Source organism: Simochromis diagramma, unplaced genomic scaffold, assembly GCF_900408965.1.
Source record: "Simochromis diagramma unplaced genomic scaffold, fSimDia1.1 OVJJ01000672.1, whole genome shotgun sequence".
NCBI classification, from domain to species: Eukaryota; Metazoa; Chordata; class Actinopteri; order Cichliformes; family Cichlidae; genus Simochromis; species Simochromis diagramma.
In genome coordinates, this window is record NW_024387215.1 from 149,800 (window position 1) to 167,952 (window position 18,153).

The following is an 18,153-nucleotide window of genomic DNA, read 5'->3' on the forward strand; positions in this document are numbered from 1 at the left end:
TGTGAAGCTTCTTGGACTGCTGGAGTAGATGACCTAAATCTAAGTGATTACTGGCCCGCTACCCTTCACTTTTCTACTTTGTACGCAACAGATGCCTTCTTCACATTTGAAGAAATGAAGATGGCATCACCCGGACTCTCCTGCAAAGCATTTTTAAAAATGCTTGATCAACGAACTCTCCACTTTGGCCGTGTGAGCATTTTAGTTTATGCATCCTTTACAGTATGGTTCTACTGTGTTATTCAGGATTTAAAAGTCACTTGTAGCGTAGTTGTTTTCTGTTTATGTCTTTCATTTTAAACCAGACGGGAAAGATCTCTGCAGATGGCTTTCAGAAAAGTTTCTTTGAGTGGGAAGCCGTGCGATATGAATTAGACAAGATTTTAAAGGAGGATCCCTTCACATGTCATGCATGTGCCCCAGACATGCTTGCAATTTCAGTGGATGGAAACCGCAAGCATTACCGTTTCAAGAATGCAGCCAGGTACAGCAAAATATGTGTAATACCAACGTTTGTTTCAGACAATGTGACTATAAGGTGCACCAATTAACTTTGGACTTACTTTGTATGACACCATAAAGTATACTGTATTGCTATTTTGTTCAGATCTGAGGAACTGGGCATCTTTGAAGACGCCTTCATAGCAAAGGATGAAGATGTGGGAAGATTTGTGGACTACATACACAGCACATCCAGACATGTAAGATTGAATGCTCTAATTACATAGACATAATTATGTTAACCTTTAACACTCTGTTGAAGAGATTGTGAAAAGACATTGTCACCAGCTATTTAATGCATTTTAGGTCTCCGGACGAGGTGTTTGTGGAGGGGAGTGGTCAGCAGCCAGAGAGACCTCCCAAAGATCCAGCAGCAAGGTGGATGAGGAGGGACTGGAGCTTGCAGTGTGTAGGCATGGAGTGCTGCTCCGTGCTCTAAATATGTACAGGGGTGAAATTTTTGCTTATCCCTTGTACCTGCAACAAAAGCTGGCCAATAGACATACCACTTTTTTTTGTATGGATGTTACCTGCAAGTATTGGCCATATTTTGAAAGAGTAACAAAAAGCTGTCCAGAGCTCCAGCAACTTCTTAGCATGAAGCCATTTCTTTCAGTCTTTCATGCTAAAGCCCACGATTTCAAATGTGAGGTATGAAATTCTGACTTTAATGACTTTATCTGAACAATTGCACATCAACATTTTGTGTAATTTGTATTTTATCTGTGTGTGTGTATGTGCATCTGTGTGTGTGTGTGTGTGTGTTTTTTCCAGGTGAAATGGAGTGGAGCATATCAAGATGGGGCTGGTTTGACTCTAGGGGAGGAGGTAGAGCAATGTAATGCCTTTTTGTCAAGGATTGCAGTTACCACAAAACATATGTCCAAAGCAGGTGAGAAGGCAAATCCTGCACTAGTTAGATTTTAAGTGTGTAATTATGATGAAAGTGGTAACACTACGTTTTCTGTGTTTGCAGGACGGAGTGACATGCTAACTCTTATGGCCATGCGCTGGAATCAACAAAAGCTAGACCAGTTGGCCACCTCTCTGACCCATCGATATCGGAAGGTAATGATATTGTTACTTTATTTTTAGATGATTACTCCTCTGTGTTCTTATTATTTGGAGTAAACATGTGTTTAGTATTTTTTGTTTGTTTGTTTGTTTGTTTTTTAATCTCAAATTGACAATGTAGGCCACAAAAGCTCTTCTAACCCAGCTTCAGAACCTGGAGTCCTTAAAAGTCCAATTAGCAGTGACTGACAGTCAACTGGATGAATGGGTCAGTGATGTAAAGGATTGGGCAGAAGGTGAGCAAAAACTGATTCAAAAATGTGATGCAATTGTACAATGATTTTATGTAAGTGTAGCTGTGTTATTTCTTCTAAGCAGCAACAACAAGCACAAGTGATATTGATCCCTTGGTGAGCAGAATCGAAGTGCTCGTAGCGAGCATAAAGAGACGATCCCAGCGTCTGTACAAAGACACCGATGGAAATAAAGCCCGTGCCAAGATTCGTCGCAAGATCAGAGAAGAGAAAGGAATCTTGACTTCTGCTGTGGAAAAATACAACAGAATGTTTCCAGACAAAGAAACTCTGTGCTTGGAAGAAATTCTGTCTGGTGACACAAGCTGGCCGTGGCAGCAGGCACACAGCGGTAGTTGTACATATATGTTGTCTACTTTCAGCATATCTGACATATAATGAAACCCTAAGCTTCAGGTGTTGACCTAAAATCATTTATGACTCCAGACGTTCTTTGTGAATTGATTTATAACTTTGTTATAAGGGCATTCGATATCATCATGGCAATAAGAAGACTTGAGGAGGAAAAGAAGATTCTTGTTAGAGAGATGGACCATCACTGGAAATCTCTTTCAAAATATGATGATATCCTGAAAGAGCTGTCCGGCCTGTTTTCCAGTGAGATATTTAAAAGTATGTATTTAAGTAATGCATACAAAACACTGACTGTTTCTTAAGGCATTAAAGCAGACTAAATTATATGTTCTATTTTTAAGGTTCGCATTGTGGCCTAAGTGAGGAGGGTTTGAGAGGTCTACAGAGCATCATCCTCAGAAAACGACAGAATGTGAAACAAAACAAGCTGCACGCAAGACAGTGTTACATGCAAGTTTTGTCAGGAGCAAAGAACATTAACCTTGATCATACTTCCGACGATGACTTTTACAGTGACTCTGAATTTTCTGATTAAAGTCTGTAATAAATATCTGTAATATATCTGTTTGTCCTCAAAATTATATCAACTTCCTACTTTGCAGGTTTAATGCTTGGGGCCCCAATTTTTTCAAGTTGGCCATAGACCAGTCATTGACAGTGCATTCCCAAGACTTCATCACATCAATGCATATAGTTTTTTACAAAGACAGCTGGCACATTTTTATTTAATGTCATTCGTAGAGCTAAAAACTACCCTGTTACACTGTTTTTAAACATGCATTTTGGTTATACATAATAGTACACTGTTATGTATCAGAGGGAGATTTTGTACTTTTTACATTTTTGTCATGTTAAGTTACTGTAATATATTTTTGGCTCACAGAATTTTACAAGACATATTGAAATGTGATTGATAGAACTTTGTAAGCAAATTTCAAGTATGCTTGTCACAGGTGAGAGTTTTCATTCTTGAGTATTTTGATGTACATGTTAAGGATATTTTCATGGTATGTATCATTCGTATCAACAGTATCAATAATGTTTGAGTGCATTACTGGTACTTGTGCTTATTTTTAAAATAATAATACTACAGTACAGTAGTCAGTTCAGCTGATTCTGTCACAACAACCCTGATCCACAAATTAACTTTTGGATATATAACTTTTTTTGTTTAGTTCCAGTTGTACAGCGATGTGCTCGACCATATATTTTTTTAAATTTAGAGTATTAATTGATCCAGTGGTTACTAAGCCTACAGTATCTTGGGGTGGACCAACATCATTGTCATTTTACCCCCACCAAATTTCATTAAGTTGTCTGTATCACTGTAGTTTATTTGTTTTTATATTACCAATGACCACAATCAAATAAAGTTGAAAAATAACTGTCAGTTTGATGTTTTCATGCAGTTTCAATGGATCATTTTGTCACCACAGTTAAAATTTAGCAACATTTATATTTTCATGACAAAGACATAAAACACATTTCTGTTTAATATAGTTATGACTGTAGACTTGATATGTAAAAACTGAAAATGACTGCCAATCATGTAAGTAATTTGTGAAAAAGAACGTAGAAATCTATTTTACAAACAAAAACAATTTCTTATTATGCAACCCTTTCAATACTATAGCCCACACCAGATCAAATTTAGGTATTTGTGACACATACAGCACATACATTTATTCCACAAAAGGAATAGATGGATGGCCACTATGGAGAAAGGCAGTCCTGAAACTTCATCAGGAGGACAAATCGTTGTGTGCATCAACTTCACAGTGTCTTTTGGTCTTTTATCAAAAGATATTTGCCATTTTTTAGTTTCTTTTAAAGTTCTTGGTTAGGTTTAGGGATTAAAGACCAAATCCAGATTATAATATAAAAATATTGAGACACATCATCAGTAGTGGGCCTTGGATTCATTGGGTGTTTTGGCCCTTACCAGTAGACACCCTCATAAATGGAGGCCCTGCCAGGGTTGATCAGGCCCCGGGGTGTGTCACTGCTTGATGTGAAATTGTTATTTCTCTTCTACTTTTTCCTATTTAGTTTTCTACAATTTATTTTCTTCTATCACTTCACTGCAAAACGATAAGTACTATTTAGGTCTTTAGTGCTTAAAGAGCCTCACTTCTTAAAGAGATAGAAAAGGTGAAAGAGAAAAGAGATAACATAGGAGAGAGGAGAGCTGGAACTGGGGCATGTGATCTGGCATCCCATACCTCCGCGCCCAGATCGGGCTGTACCCTCTACATCTCCACTGCCTCCCACAAACAGGAAAAAGAGCTGAGGGTAGAAGCAAAACGTTTTTTCCATTCCTGCCTTATGTTTCACTACCATGAGGTTAACTGCACAGCCCCAGGAGCCCTGAAACAGCTGTATCAGTCAACAAGGCTTCAGGTCTATCACAGTACAAATTGTAGTGTTATGTCTTCTACACTTTTGATGCCCCCTGCTTAGGTAGCTCCACCACAGTTTGATCAATTCTGGGCATGTGTGTTGTAGATAGCTGACTGCCCAAGTGATCTCAGCCCTCTTTAACCACAGCCAGTGATTGGCCCACTCAGCAGTGTTAGCTAATTTTCTTATAACCTGCAGCAGCACCTGTCCTCTGGCTCCAATCTCTTTAAGCAGTTTTGCTATTGTACTGGCCCCTAACCCAAAATAGTAGTTCAGGTCGTATCTCTCTCTACAGAAACAGCTTAATTCTCTTTCTCCTATGACGGCCAATATTTGTTAGTAATATTCTAAAGCCAAAAATGACATAGTCCCAATATACAGGGTTAAGTGCTGTTAGAGCTCAGAGGGTTGACTTAAACCTCTAATAATCAATGTAGTTAAAATACTCAAAAGAATGTTGTCAGTGGTAATGGGACAAAGCCACATTCAATGTTGATTTTAATTTGAAAATATGTGTACATAATCTAACATGCTTATTATTTGTGGGGACATCACACTTGAAATGATTACTGGTGGTGCAATTTGACATTTTCTGTGTTCTATGTATACATTATATGTGAAAAGCAGAAAAAATAATATTTGCATAGAGAATAAAGTTATATAACAGTGTAGGTGGATCAAGGCCAAGTCAATGTTGAGCATCTAAGAAAATTATGAAAGTTGATACTACTAGTAATGGAAACTTTCAGTCTCAACATCAAACAGTACTACAAGTTCTCACATGTCAATAGACCTTTGATTTTTTATTTTACTTTTCATTGACAGTACTCAGTACAATTTCACCAGCCTTCATACTTTAAACTAAACAGAACACCTGTTTACAATAACAACTTCATATGAGAAATAAAGGGAAACAGACTGATGGGTTTTATGAATTGAGTTGCTAGCTGCGGGTCATATTCACCATAACAATTATAACAGTCCACACTCACTTTTTAAAGAATGTAGCAAATATAAATGCTGTACAAAAACATTCAAGTTAAGAACACAGAACTACTATTGTAGTTAACAACATAAGATGAAGTCTTTTTTTTACGTAACACAATGCATTTTAACAAGTATAAATATTTGTCTAACATTTCTAAACAATCAAACTGCTGAAAATGAACATATCCAGTCTGTGAACAGAGAAGATCAATGTGACATCTGGATGTATGGACCTTTGGTTCCACATATTTCTGAAAGTGTTCCTTGTAGACAGTACACAACTTCAGTTTTCAGACATTATATCTTACTTGTTTGTAACATGGAAAAACAAACATCACAACATCATAAAAAGACTTCCTCAGTGGCTGAAGGAGGTGACACATCTGGCATGGCAAAGTGGTGTTGAAATTCACTGGCTGGCTCCCACGTGTCATCCCAGATTTTCCCACTGGAAAATATAATTATTGAAAGAAACAACACCAAAAACATTAATATCAGGTTGGGGATTACTTCGTGCTTTTTATGTTTAACACCAGAGGTGGAACATGATAAAGACATTTCCTTAAGTACTGTACTAAAATGCAAATTGTCATTTTTATGGATATTTTTAGCTTCTGCTACACTATTTGTAATTTAGATGGATTACAAACAAAACACTACTGTACAGTTACAGTCGACACATATGAAAGACTTAGTTATGGTTTTTCAGTTGAACAGTTCATAATATCCTTTCTGTGAAGTGAAAATAAAAATTGTTCAAATGTGATAATTTGTTTCTTTTGGATTATTATAAAGGCTGTTGTTTACTCTTTAATTTGTAGAGATTCATTGCTGTCACACAATTGTAATGCTAGCAATACAGTATGCAAAACAACTGAAAGCTTTCACAGTGTGATATTAGTACTTCTTTGGAAAGTTCAGAATCTGAATACTCCCTCCACTGCTTAGGCGATTTATCCTTTGGCACATGCCCGTCAGTAGCCGTGGGCATACTGACGGGCGTTACCGCAAACATCTTGCCCCACCTCAGCTGTCCTGCCAAATTGATTTTCCAGTCCTGTATTCACCCATGTAGTGCTTTAATCGATTCGGGGGCCGAACAAAGTTTTATTGACGAAGCCCTGGCCCAGACGTTGGGCATACCTGTTGAACCCTTACCTGAGGTCCTCCAGGTGGCGGTGCTAAATGGTGCCCCCTTGGCCAGCATAACCCATCGCACTACTGATTTGACTCTTTCTCTCTCCGGAAACCATGTTGAACAAATCAGCCTGTTTCTGTTCAAGGCTCCTCACACTCCGCTAGTTTTGGGCTACCTCTGGCTCAAACGCCATAACCCGCAGATCGATTGGGAAAACAGCAGGATAACTGGGTGGAGTCCTAAGTGTCATGAACAGTGTTTACATTCTGCTACAGTTAGCCAGACGTCCACCAGCCCGTCTTCACCAGACGCTCCTCCCGATTTGACTGCAGTTCCAGCTGAATATCACGACCTAGCCCAGGTGTTCAGTAAAGAAAAGGCCCAGTCTCTTCCCCCCCATCGTCCGTACGATTGTGGGATAGACTTGCTACCCGGCGCTCCCTTGCCCACAAGCCGTCTATACAGTATTTCGAAATCAGAGCGTGAGGTAATGGAGGGCTACGTTACTGACTCGCTGGCGGCCGGGATAATCCGGCAGTCCACCTCTCCTCTCGCGGCAGGTTTCTTCTTCGTTGAGAAGAAAGACAAAACGCTCCGCCCCTGCATTGACTTCCGAGGTCTTAACAAGATAACCATTAAGAACAAGTACCCGCTTCCTTTACTCACCTCTGCTTTTGAACTCCTTCAGGGGGCTGCCATCTTTTCTAAACTGGACCTCCGCAGTGCTTATCATCTGGTGAGAATCCGCCAGGGGGATGAGTGGAAGACGGCGTTCAACACGCATCTTGGACACTTTGAATATTTGGTGATGCCATTCGGGCTCACGAATGCTCCGGCGGTTTTCCAAGCCATGATAAATGATGTTTTACGGGACTTCATTAATCACTGTGTTTTCGTTTATCTAGACGACATCCTTGTGTTTTCTCGGAACCCAGCTGACCATGTCAAGCACGTGAGAATGGTGTTGCAGCGCCTGTTGGAGAACCGGCTGTTTGTAAAAGCAGAGAAGTGTGAGTTTCACGTGCAGACAGTCTCCTTTTTGGGGTTCATCATCGAGGAGGGACGGCCGCGGGCAGATCCGGCCAAAGTGAAGGCAGTGGTGGAATGGCCTGAACCCAAGAACCGTAAGCAGCTGCAGAAGTTTCTGGGATTTGCCAACTTCTATCGACGGTTTATCCGCAATTTCAGTCAGGTCGCCCTGCCTCTCACCAACCTAATCTCTCCTAAGCAGCCATTCCAGTGGTCTCCCGGTGCTGAACGGGCTTTTGAGAGACTCAAGCACCTCTTTTCCTCAGCTCCAGTGTTGGTACAGGCAGACATCAGTCAACCTTTTTTTGTGGAGGTGGATGCTTCAGACCCAGGTGTGGGGGCGATACTATCCCAACGGGTAAACGCAAAATTACACCCATGTGCCTTTTTCTCACGTCGCTTATCTCCTGCAGAGTGCAATTATGACGTTGGAGACCGGGAGCTCCTCGTGATTAAGTTGGCGCTTGAAGAGTGGCGACATTGGCTCGAAGGCAGCGAGCATCCGGTGGTTATCTGGACGGACCACAAGAACTTAACCTACCTCCAAGCGGCCAAAAGACTGAATGCCCGGCAGGCCAGGTGGGCTCTGTTTTTCACACGGTTTAACTTAACCATCTCTTACAGACCTGGCTCCCGCAATCTTAAAGCGGATGCTTTATCACGCCAATTTTCCCCGGATCTCGACCCAGACGAGAAGGAGAGACCCATTTTGCCTTCCTCGTGCTTCGTGGGGGTTCTGACCTGGGACATAGAGCGGGTTATTAAGGCTGCCCAGCGGTCAGAACCTGATCCGGGCACTGGGCCCGATGGGAGGATGTTTGTTCCCGCGGCGGTCCGAAGCAAGGTCCTTCACTGGGTCCATACAGCCAAGTTTGCCTGCCACCCAGGTAAGCACCGCACTATCGCCTTTCTGCAACGTTTGTTTTGGTGGCCGACTCTAGGGAAGGACGCTCGGGAGTATGTGGCCGCTTGCCCAGTTTATGCCCGAAACAAGGTCTCCTGTTCGCCCCCTGCTGGCCTCCTTCGTCCGTTACCTGTGCCCAGCCGCCCGTGGTCTCATATTGCACTGGACTTCGTTACCGGTCTTCCCCCCTCCTCAGGTCACACAGTCATCTTGACCGTGATCGATCGCTTCTCAAAGGCTGTTCATTTCGTTGCTCTGCCGAAACTCCCTTCGGCCCTGGTTACTGCCAAGATTCTGACGCAGCAGGTGTTCCGTCTCCATGCGGTTCCCCAAGATATCGTGTCCGATCGGGGTCCCCAGTTCACGTCCCGAGTGTGGAAGGAGTTTTGTAAGGAACTGGGGGCCCAGGCCAGCTTGTCGTCCGGCTTCCACCCTCAAACCAACGGGCAAGCAGAGCGGGCTAATCAAGAGCTCGAAGCGATGCTGCGTTGTGTGGTCTCTTCGAACCAGTCATCATGGAGCGATCAACTGGCGTGGGTCGAATATGCCCATAATGCTAGCACGTCGGCGGCTACTGGGGTTTCCCCGTTTGAGGCCTCCCTGGGGTATCAGCCCCCGCTTCTCTCTGTGTCGGCGGGGGAATTGTCGGTTCCTTCAGTCCAGCACCACATGCGGCGCTGCCGGCGGGCGTGGCGTGCTACCCGGACCGCCCTCTTGAGGACCGCTGAGCAGAACAAGAGACTTGCGGATCGCCGCCACGCTCCGGCCCCTGCATACCAGGTCGGGCAAAAGGTATGGCTGTCTGCGAAATATGTTCTTCTGAGGGTCGAGTCTAAGAAACTGGCTCCACGCTTTATCGGGCCCTTCCCCATACTGGCCGTGTTGAATCCTGTGACTGTACGTTTATCTGTTCCCCGTTCCATGAGAATTCACAATGTCTTCCATGTGTCCCAGGTGAGGCCTGTCCGGACCAGCCCTTTGTGCCCGCCCTCCGGGCGCCCGGATTATCGACGGCTCGCCGGCGTATTCCGTATCACGGATATTGGATGCCCGGCGCCGCGGTAGGGGCTTTTAGTTTTTGGCGGACTGGGAGGGGTACGGTCCGGAAGAGCGTTCTTGGGTGCCGCGGTCCGCGGTTCTCGATGCTGCCATGGTGAGAGACTTTCGCCGCAGGCACCCTGATAAGTTTGCTGGGTCGCCGGGTGGCTCCCATTAGAGGGGGGGTACTGTCAGGTCCGACGGTGCCCCGACCGGCGACCTGTATGTGTGTTTGTTCTCCCACTCTGTTTTTGTCTCCGTCTCCGTTGTAGTTGTTACGCGGTTGCGTAGCAACGGGAGATGTCCGACCCGGAAGTGCCGCCACTCTGAGCGGTTCCACCTGCAACTGATTCCTCGCCAGCTGCTGCCAATCATCCACTATTGTGACAGAGCTATTTAATGGTGTGGCTGAGTGACAGACAGCGCTGGAGTATTCCACCAAGCCTGGTAGTGACTCGAATTCAGCGAGTGTTAGACAAACGTTTGATAGCGGAGGGAGGCTAACCGCGTCTGTTTGCCGTTTTTCCAGGCTACGAGTGAGACGGAGATACGAGAGGAGAGACGTCACTGTTCACGAAAGTCGTATGGACACACGAGGGGAGCACGGAAGGGACTTAGCACTGTGGATTACTTTGGATTGGCTTCACTGTAAATAAAGACACTGTTCAACCTTAACGAGCGATCCGCGTCTGGGTTCTCTTACTCACCACCCCCGTAACAGATTTAGATAAACCCTGTTTAGTGTCCATTTGTATTTTATTTGCAGCATAGATGATCGGTCTGCTATTTAATGATTATGTAATGCTGTTATTAAGTTTAAAATCGAGAGAGAGAGAGAGAGAGAGAGAGAGAGAGAGAGAGAGAGCCAGAATGAGAGAGAGAGCCATAAAGAGAGAGCTAGATTGATAGATAACGTCTATCTTCAATTTGAGCATCAACCCAATCTGGCAACACTGACCCTTATTAGAACCCTCAAACTTTACAAAGTGGCAACAACAGCAAACATCAGCACACACTTCTCTATCACTGTACCCTGGATGATGATATATGATAAGCTTAACTTGACTGGCTAACAGAAATGAATTTAGCTAACTTACAGCACATGTGGTGTGGTAACATATATGCTATTAAATGTTAAGTCATTCGCTGTTCCACGAAATTGCTAATCTTAACCCATGGAACTGCTAAAAGCAGCTTTGTGAGCTCACTGTTTCGGGTTTTTCTTTTTGGTTTTAAATAAGAAAAATAATTTTAAAAAATCTACAGATTCAGATTCGCACTTACCTGTGGTACGATCGAGTACGTTGACGTCACTGCCGCTCATCTGATATGATAAAAAAAATAAACTTTCTCAAAATTAAACAAGTGAGTCGCTGTGAATTCCTTAACAGCACCGAAAATGTTTTTGCAGAATGTTTTTTTGCCGAAAATGTTTTTGCCTAATAAAAAAGAACAGCTTTTTTATTAGGCATTTAATTTAATTTAATACGTACGAGCGTGATTAGCCAAAGCAGACGGTAAAATGACTGCACGTATTCAGAGGAGTTGGAGAAGATATCTTACAGCTGTAGCAGAATGATCGACAGATTTCCAAATATCAAAAGGATTGTAGAACAGTTTATAAAACCGGTGCAATAAATTCACCCAATCGCTAGCTGTGCCATTACCCAGCATACATCGCTCACTCCGTCAATGCAAGAACCGATACACAAATAACAGCCTGTAATTAGTTTTATCTGCAGTAATTTTCTCTCAGATAGTTGCCTGCATTATATAATTTATTGTGTTCAGTATAGGTCGTTACAATGTGATTTGGAAAATGTCTAAATATACCGACAAAAGCCACTTCCGCGGCAATCTCTTCAATCGGAGGACCCTTCACGTCAATTCCCGACGCGAGGGGGGTACCCTGCGCGTCCATATGTGCAGCAGAGGGGGCCTGACCATGCGTCACACGTTTGACGAGTTGGGAGTGAGAACGTGTTGGACATCCATGATGCTGTGCTGTTGACTGTGTGGACAACTGACAGTGAGCATGGGATGTTCTACTGTGTGGTTTCTTTCTGCAGCTAAAGCGATGCTAAACAAAAACAGTTTTCAAAGAAGCTGCTTTGCATTCAAGTTACCCACAGTGTTTCAGATCACTATCTAAGAGAAGAAGGGAAAAAAAGCTTCAATTTTCCTACAGTGAAGGACTCCCACTAGATGCAGAAGAATAATCACCATGATGCAAGAGAAAATATGGTTTAAGAAGGAAACTCATTGACTGTGTAAAAAAAAGAAAAAGAAAAATGGAATCAAGGTAGCAACAGGAGAAAATTGAAGGGAGCAGTGGGCATCTTTGACATTAATCTCAATGCCATCATTAAAATGCTTTTTAACCCTCTGGGGTCCAGGGTATAATTGGCCGTTTTTGACTACTTTTGATTTTACCTCCATATTTCACCTTTAAAAACTTGGAGTTATTTTTTCATTTTGGCATACTTTATTAGAACAAATTGATCTAAGTTCATACAAAAAAATTAAAATCAGAGTGGAAAAAAGTTTTACAATAAAATTCAATAAATAAAATAAATAGAATACTTGAAGTGCTGAGTGGCGTGATGGACATTTTTTTGTAGCAGCATTCAGACATGTTATTACAGTTGGATAAAAGCTGTGTTTGAGTCTAAGAGCTGTGTTTGAGTCTATTTGTCCTTACACTGAGTGCTCTCTGCCTGAGGGCAACAGTTTAAACAGGGAGTGGCCAGGATGTGAGGTATATTTTATAATGTTTTGGGCTTTTTTAAGACAGTGGGTATTGTGTAGATCTTCCAGTGTGGGGAGAGGGCAGCCAGTGATCTTTTGGGCGGTGTTAATGATCCTTTGGAGTGCTTTCCTCTGATCCACTGTGCAGCAGATGCATATGCAATAGGTTAGTACACTCTCGATGTTGGCTCTGTAGAAGGACACCAGCAGTCTCTGTGTGAAGACAGGATGTCCAAAATACTCGCTGAAAAGCCTTCAGTTAATCCAAAATGCTGCAGCAAGAGTACTGACAGGGACTAGAAAGCATATTTCTCCTGTTTTGGCTTCTCTTCATTGGCTTCCTGTTAAATCCAGAATTGAATTCAAAATCCTGCTCCTCACATACAAGGTCTTAAATAATCAGGCCCCATCTTATCTTAATGACCTCGTAGTACCATATCACCCTATTAGAGCACTTTGCTCTCGCACTGCAGGCCTACTTGTTGTTCCTAGAGTATTTAAAAGTAGAATGGGAGGGAGAGCCTTCAGTTTTCAGGCCCCTCTTCTGTGGAACCAGCTTCCAGTTTGGATTCAGGAGACAGACACTATCTCTACTTTCAAGATTAGGCTTGTAGTTTCCATGATGCTTATCTAGAGCATAAATTATCTAGAGCAAAAAGAAGAACAATAAGTACTGGAAGTTATGGTATGGCCCCAACAGAGCTCTGATCTCAACATCATCAAGTGTGTCTGGGATTACATGAAGACACCGAAGGATGTGAGAAAGCACACATCCACAGAAGATCTGTCGTAAGTTCTCCAAGATGTTTGGAACAACCTACCAGTCGAGTTCCTTCAAAGACTGGGTGCAAGTGTGCCTAGAAGAATAGATGCTGTTTTGAAGGCAAAGGGTGGTCACACCAAATATTCATTTGTTTTAGATTTATCTTTTGTTCATTCACTGCATTTTGTTGATTGATGAAAATAAACAATTAACACTTCCATTTTTGAAAGCATTCTTTGTTTACGGCATTTTTTTCTCACCTGTCTTAAACTTTTGCACAGTACTGTAAATTTAAATAATATACTGATAATGAAATTATTTTTAACTGGCATCATGGAGATGCTGCACATCTCAGCTAAACCTAATGAACCTAATCAACATAGTCAAACATACAAACTTGTTGCTATAACTTTTTGCTATATTACAAAATCTGAATGTGAACAGAAATATATAGGAGCTACACCCTATTAATTATGCAAAAGGTTAATTATGCATGAACAATTAATGCCCAATTTCATTTTGTCATGTATGTGTTCTTACAGTTCAGCTAAAATTCCCTAAAGGACCTTGTTCTGTCCTCACTAAGTGTTGTCCTCGTGAATATAGACTCAGCTATACAGACAGCTAAACACTCTCCTCATCAAAATCAAAGGAACAGGCCGATGTGTTGAGTTGGATGATTTAATAAGGAAAAAGTGTGAAACTGTTGACAAAACCAGAAATAAACCAATAAAAATGTTGCATCAATATAAAATATAACAAACACATATTCAAAAATATAAGAACACTATATTTATCTGCTTAGTGAGTGCCCGAATAAAACATCAAATGAAATCACGCTCATGATCAAAATGTTAAAGAAACCTCATGGCATATGAGCTAGCTTAACCTTACTAGCTTAGGTTATACATGCATTCAAATTAAATACAAACTACAAACTATATCACGCCTTCACAACAAATAATAATGCACACAAGTCGTCTCAGTGATAACAAACAATATTACTTACAGATGATGCCGTTTATCAACTTGTGAAGGCATGGATGGCAACAGATTAACAGGGGTGAAACTGCCTCTGGCTAGATCTTGCAGAGTAAAAAATACACAATAACAACCACTAGAGGGCAAACTGCTGCAGAACAGAAAATACCTAATGCCAGCATAGACCTAAAAGAACTACAACCTGTCTTGATTATCTCTAGCTGGTGATTATGATACAATTGTGTAACATTCTGTTAATGATGAAGTAAAAGTTCAGTCATATTAGTTTTCAAACTTATGAATACTACAGAGATTAACTGAATGATTACTGCCTGCTAGACCTAACATGAGCATACACTTTAACTTTAAAGCATCCTGCCGACTACAATTGGACAACAATGAATTGTACGTACGTACACACAAAGCACATACAAGAATTGTACAAACAATAAAGGTGATTTGTGCTGTCATTTGCATGGCCAGCAACCGTTATTCTGTAAGGGAAATGAAACATTTGGAAGGCAAATAATTTCGTCCATTTTCCCCAATTCAAATAAGAATGAAAGCAATGTGCTTAACAATCACTTCAATCCACAATCTTTATCAAAAGGTTGAGATAACTATAAGAGCTGAGGATGTCTATGATTTCACATCTAGTAAAATAACAAGTGATAGACCCAACGTGTATCTTATAATCTCTTTCTTTTGTGAGCAGCTGTTGAAATGGAGCTTCAAAATTTAGGTTTGTCTTCTCCAAGACTCTGTTTCACATGGAAGTTACTCTGCTGCACTTTTCAGTGGTCCATAACTCTCAAATGTTGGATTAAAAAAAACACTGAAAGTAGCACTGCTACATCAAACTTAATTAGTGTGCAGAAATGCAGAACAACCTTTTGTGTTCTGTGTGTCTTTTAGAAAAGGAAACGTAAAAATTTTATGATCATGTATGATCCATTTGGTGTTTTTCATTTTTCTGTTAATAGGACAGCATCAGCTCTAGGCTTTATTTTAAGACTATGTCTCTAAATGAAGCCAAACAGCCTCCTTTATTTCCAAATTCAATGGTGATAGTCTACATACTATATCTATACAATTTGTAAATCTTCTATAAACTCTTGAATACTCTTGATGAAAAAAAAAAGGAACAAGTCATGGGGTTTGATTATATCCTGTGACTGTTAATCAACAATGTTTTGTCAGATAAGTTTACAAACCACCAGTTTAGACTTATCGTCTACTTCTGGATCTTAAGTGTGGTTCGAGTCTTGACTTAGCCGTGTCTTATAGTAGTAATAAAACTGAAACATTTCCAAACATTTTAGCATATTATATAAATCATTTACATCTCTCTGTTGTACTCAAATTCAACATGAGAGTTTTCCTGCTCTATGCAGAAACAGAAGAGGTAACACCAAACAATTTGGAAAGTTAAACCAGATCATGTACATCAATGCTGAGCACAGGGCAGTGCTGCTCACTAGACGTGAGCTGTTGAGAGCATTAAATAAAAGCACCCCAACAACCCACAGCCACACAGCACAGGTTATAGCCATGATGGTGTAGAAAGCTTTCAGCTTTGATTGGTCAACCATCTCCTTTTCCCCACCCCCTTCCCCTGGCCTTGGGCGAATCAACACACACAGAACAGAGAGGCTGCAGAAAGTTATGATTATTATGGAGAGAGCCAAAACAAAGAACAATGGGGCAGGTTTGTAGTTAGAGGGTAATAAAACTTTAACACCTGACAGTCCTAAACTCAGCAGCCAAACACAGCCAATGCTGATGTTTCTGATCCTGACCCCACGGGCATTCCTTAGACTCATGTAGGTGATGGGATGAACAACAGCCATATAACGTTCTACACAGGTCAGGAGGTGGAAAAGTATTTCTCCATAATAAGCAATGCTACTGGCATATGATCCCACAGTCTCACTCACTAAGTGATTAGTGTATGCACCACAAAACATGATCAAACATGCTAAGACCCAGATCAGCTCCATAGCAGCCATGTGGTAGGTGAAGATGTCAGAGTGGCTTGCTGTCATAAAGGAGCGCTGCTGCCGCCATCTTTGGTGACCAATATAAAAGATGATGACAGAGAGAGTGAGGAGGAGGATGATTCTCACTGTATAGAAGGGAACCATTTGGGATGAATTTGCATTTGTGGAACAGAAATAGTCCAGAAAATTGTTGGAGGTGGTGTTAAGTGACATATCTGCTGTAGGTCTGATGAAAAAAAAAAAGCAATTATAGGGACAAACAGGGGAGGGATCGACAGTTCACAATTAAAATGCATCTTATCAAGAAAATGTACTCCTAGACAGTGATAGATCAGTTACTATATATTTGGGAGCGAAAGTGTGAGTAATAAACTGCTTCCTGAAATATTTTTTAAAAGGAATTTTACAGGACATATAATCTTAAATGTTAACTCACTTTTTAATACAAAACCAAAATGAAAAGAATTATTGACACTGGAAAAAATCTACCAACAAAGCTTGTGATAAAAACATAGAACTGATCATTATCATTGTTATCTACAATATCATTAAGTTGTTGGTTTGTTCACACTGAATAAAATTTAAATAGTCAGAGCCAGTATCTATGTTATTACAGAAGATTGACTCTCTATATGAATATATGTTCAAACATAAAATATACTGTCTCTCTTATGATAGCATATACTTATGTAATCATAGTCAGTGTTCTTAGATTCTCCTAATCAAGTCTGATTTAATCACGGAAAACCAACACAAAAACATTTGTGCAGTGGATACCATTTTTTTTTTACATGTTAGGGGTGTATAGGCAACATAGATTCATGTATGGACAAGTGTCTATTGTCTGCCTTTAGAAGGAATGAGTTAATTGCATAGCACCTAATATTCAATTTATAATTAGTTTTAAAAAGATAAATAACAGCTTAAATAACCAAATAAGGCATTTTAAATGAAGTTCTCACTATAATAAAAGACATTAAAAAGCACCTTTTTGGCTGAATTGTTTCCTCTGGCTCGCGTCTCCAAACTGATTGATTGCTCTTTACACTAAATGTGCAGCGATGCTTCTGGGTACTCACACTGGGTAGTTCACACAGCAGCAGAGTGATAGGAGCTTTTTGTATGACTCAGTAGGTGGCACTTAATGCAAATCAAGCAGCAAATTATACTCTAGCCTTTGGAACACAGAGTCATATCACAGGGTACATGTGTATTATCAAACCATATTAAAACAGAATTCTTGTTTTTACTAAAACTAAACTAACTAACTAACTCAACCTAAAACTAACAAAGAATTTGTGTAAAGAATGCAACTGGTTTAGACTCAGTTTTTTATATGTGACAGGTAACATGCAGTTTGGGCTGTCAACAATGTGGAAAGAGTAGTGTTAGAGTTTTTTAATGTCTACGTTTCCTTCACTCCATTACATGTGACCATATTCAAATAGCCTGTGATCAAAAGCAGGTGTTCATTCAAATTAAGCAGTGTCAGGCAGCCTCTGTAGCAGCAGCTACGTACTAATCCTTTCCTATTAAAAAAAGAAAAGGAAGAAAAATAACAACAGCATGCTTTTTTAACTAAAGTCATATCCCTTTTACTTTCCATAAATACAAAGACAAAAAAATAAAATAAAAACACAGGTAGGAGATGTTTAAGCAGAAGTCAGCTGCACGATCACATCACTGTGTTAGAGAATGATGGACCTTTGGAGCTGACACATATAGTTAATCTCACAATTGTGGGGAGGAATAAAAGGGTCAGGGTAAGTTAAATCATTCGGACATTCAATTGCAAGAATCATTAATTACATCAACAGGTACCATTTGAATACTGCGGTCAAATGTACTAGTCCATCCATCCATTTGCTTCCGCTTATCCTTTTCAGGGTCGCGGGGGGCGCTGGAGCCTATCCCAGCTGTCATAGGGCGAGAGACGGGGTACACCCTGGACAGGTCGCCAGTCTGTCGCAGGGCCAACACAC

At 41.0% G+C, this 18,153-nt stretch overlaps 1 protein-coding gene across 2 annotated transcripts; it reads left to right on the plus strand.

The window, feature by feature from the left end:
- Positions 1 to 10: 10 nt before the first annotated feature.
- Positions 11 to 3,936, plus strand: LOC120746506. Of its 2 annotated transcripts, none has more exons than XM_040051925.1 (10): positions 11 to 192; positions 306 to 484; positions 608 to 701; positions 808 to 1,152; positions 1,276 to 1,393; positions 1,478 to 1,569; positions 1,697 to 1,811; positions 1,891 to 2,160; positions 2,256 to 2,441; positions 2,525 to 3,936. In XM_040051925.1, the coding sequence occupies exons 1-10, from the start codon at positions 115 to 117 to the stop codon at positions 2,716 to 2,718; spliced, it is 1,671 nt and encodes a 556-aa protein (XP_039907859.1). In that variant the 5' UTR covers positions 11 to 114; the 3' UTR covers positions 2,719 to 3,936. The 2 variants fall into 2 exon arrangements, with proteins under 2 accessions (XP_039907859.1, XP_039907860.1); XM_040051926.1 differs by having other exon boundaries at positions 1,894 to 2,160.
- Positions 3,937 to 18,153: the final 14,217 nt, after the last annotated feature.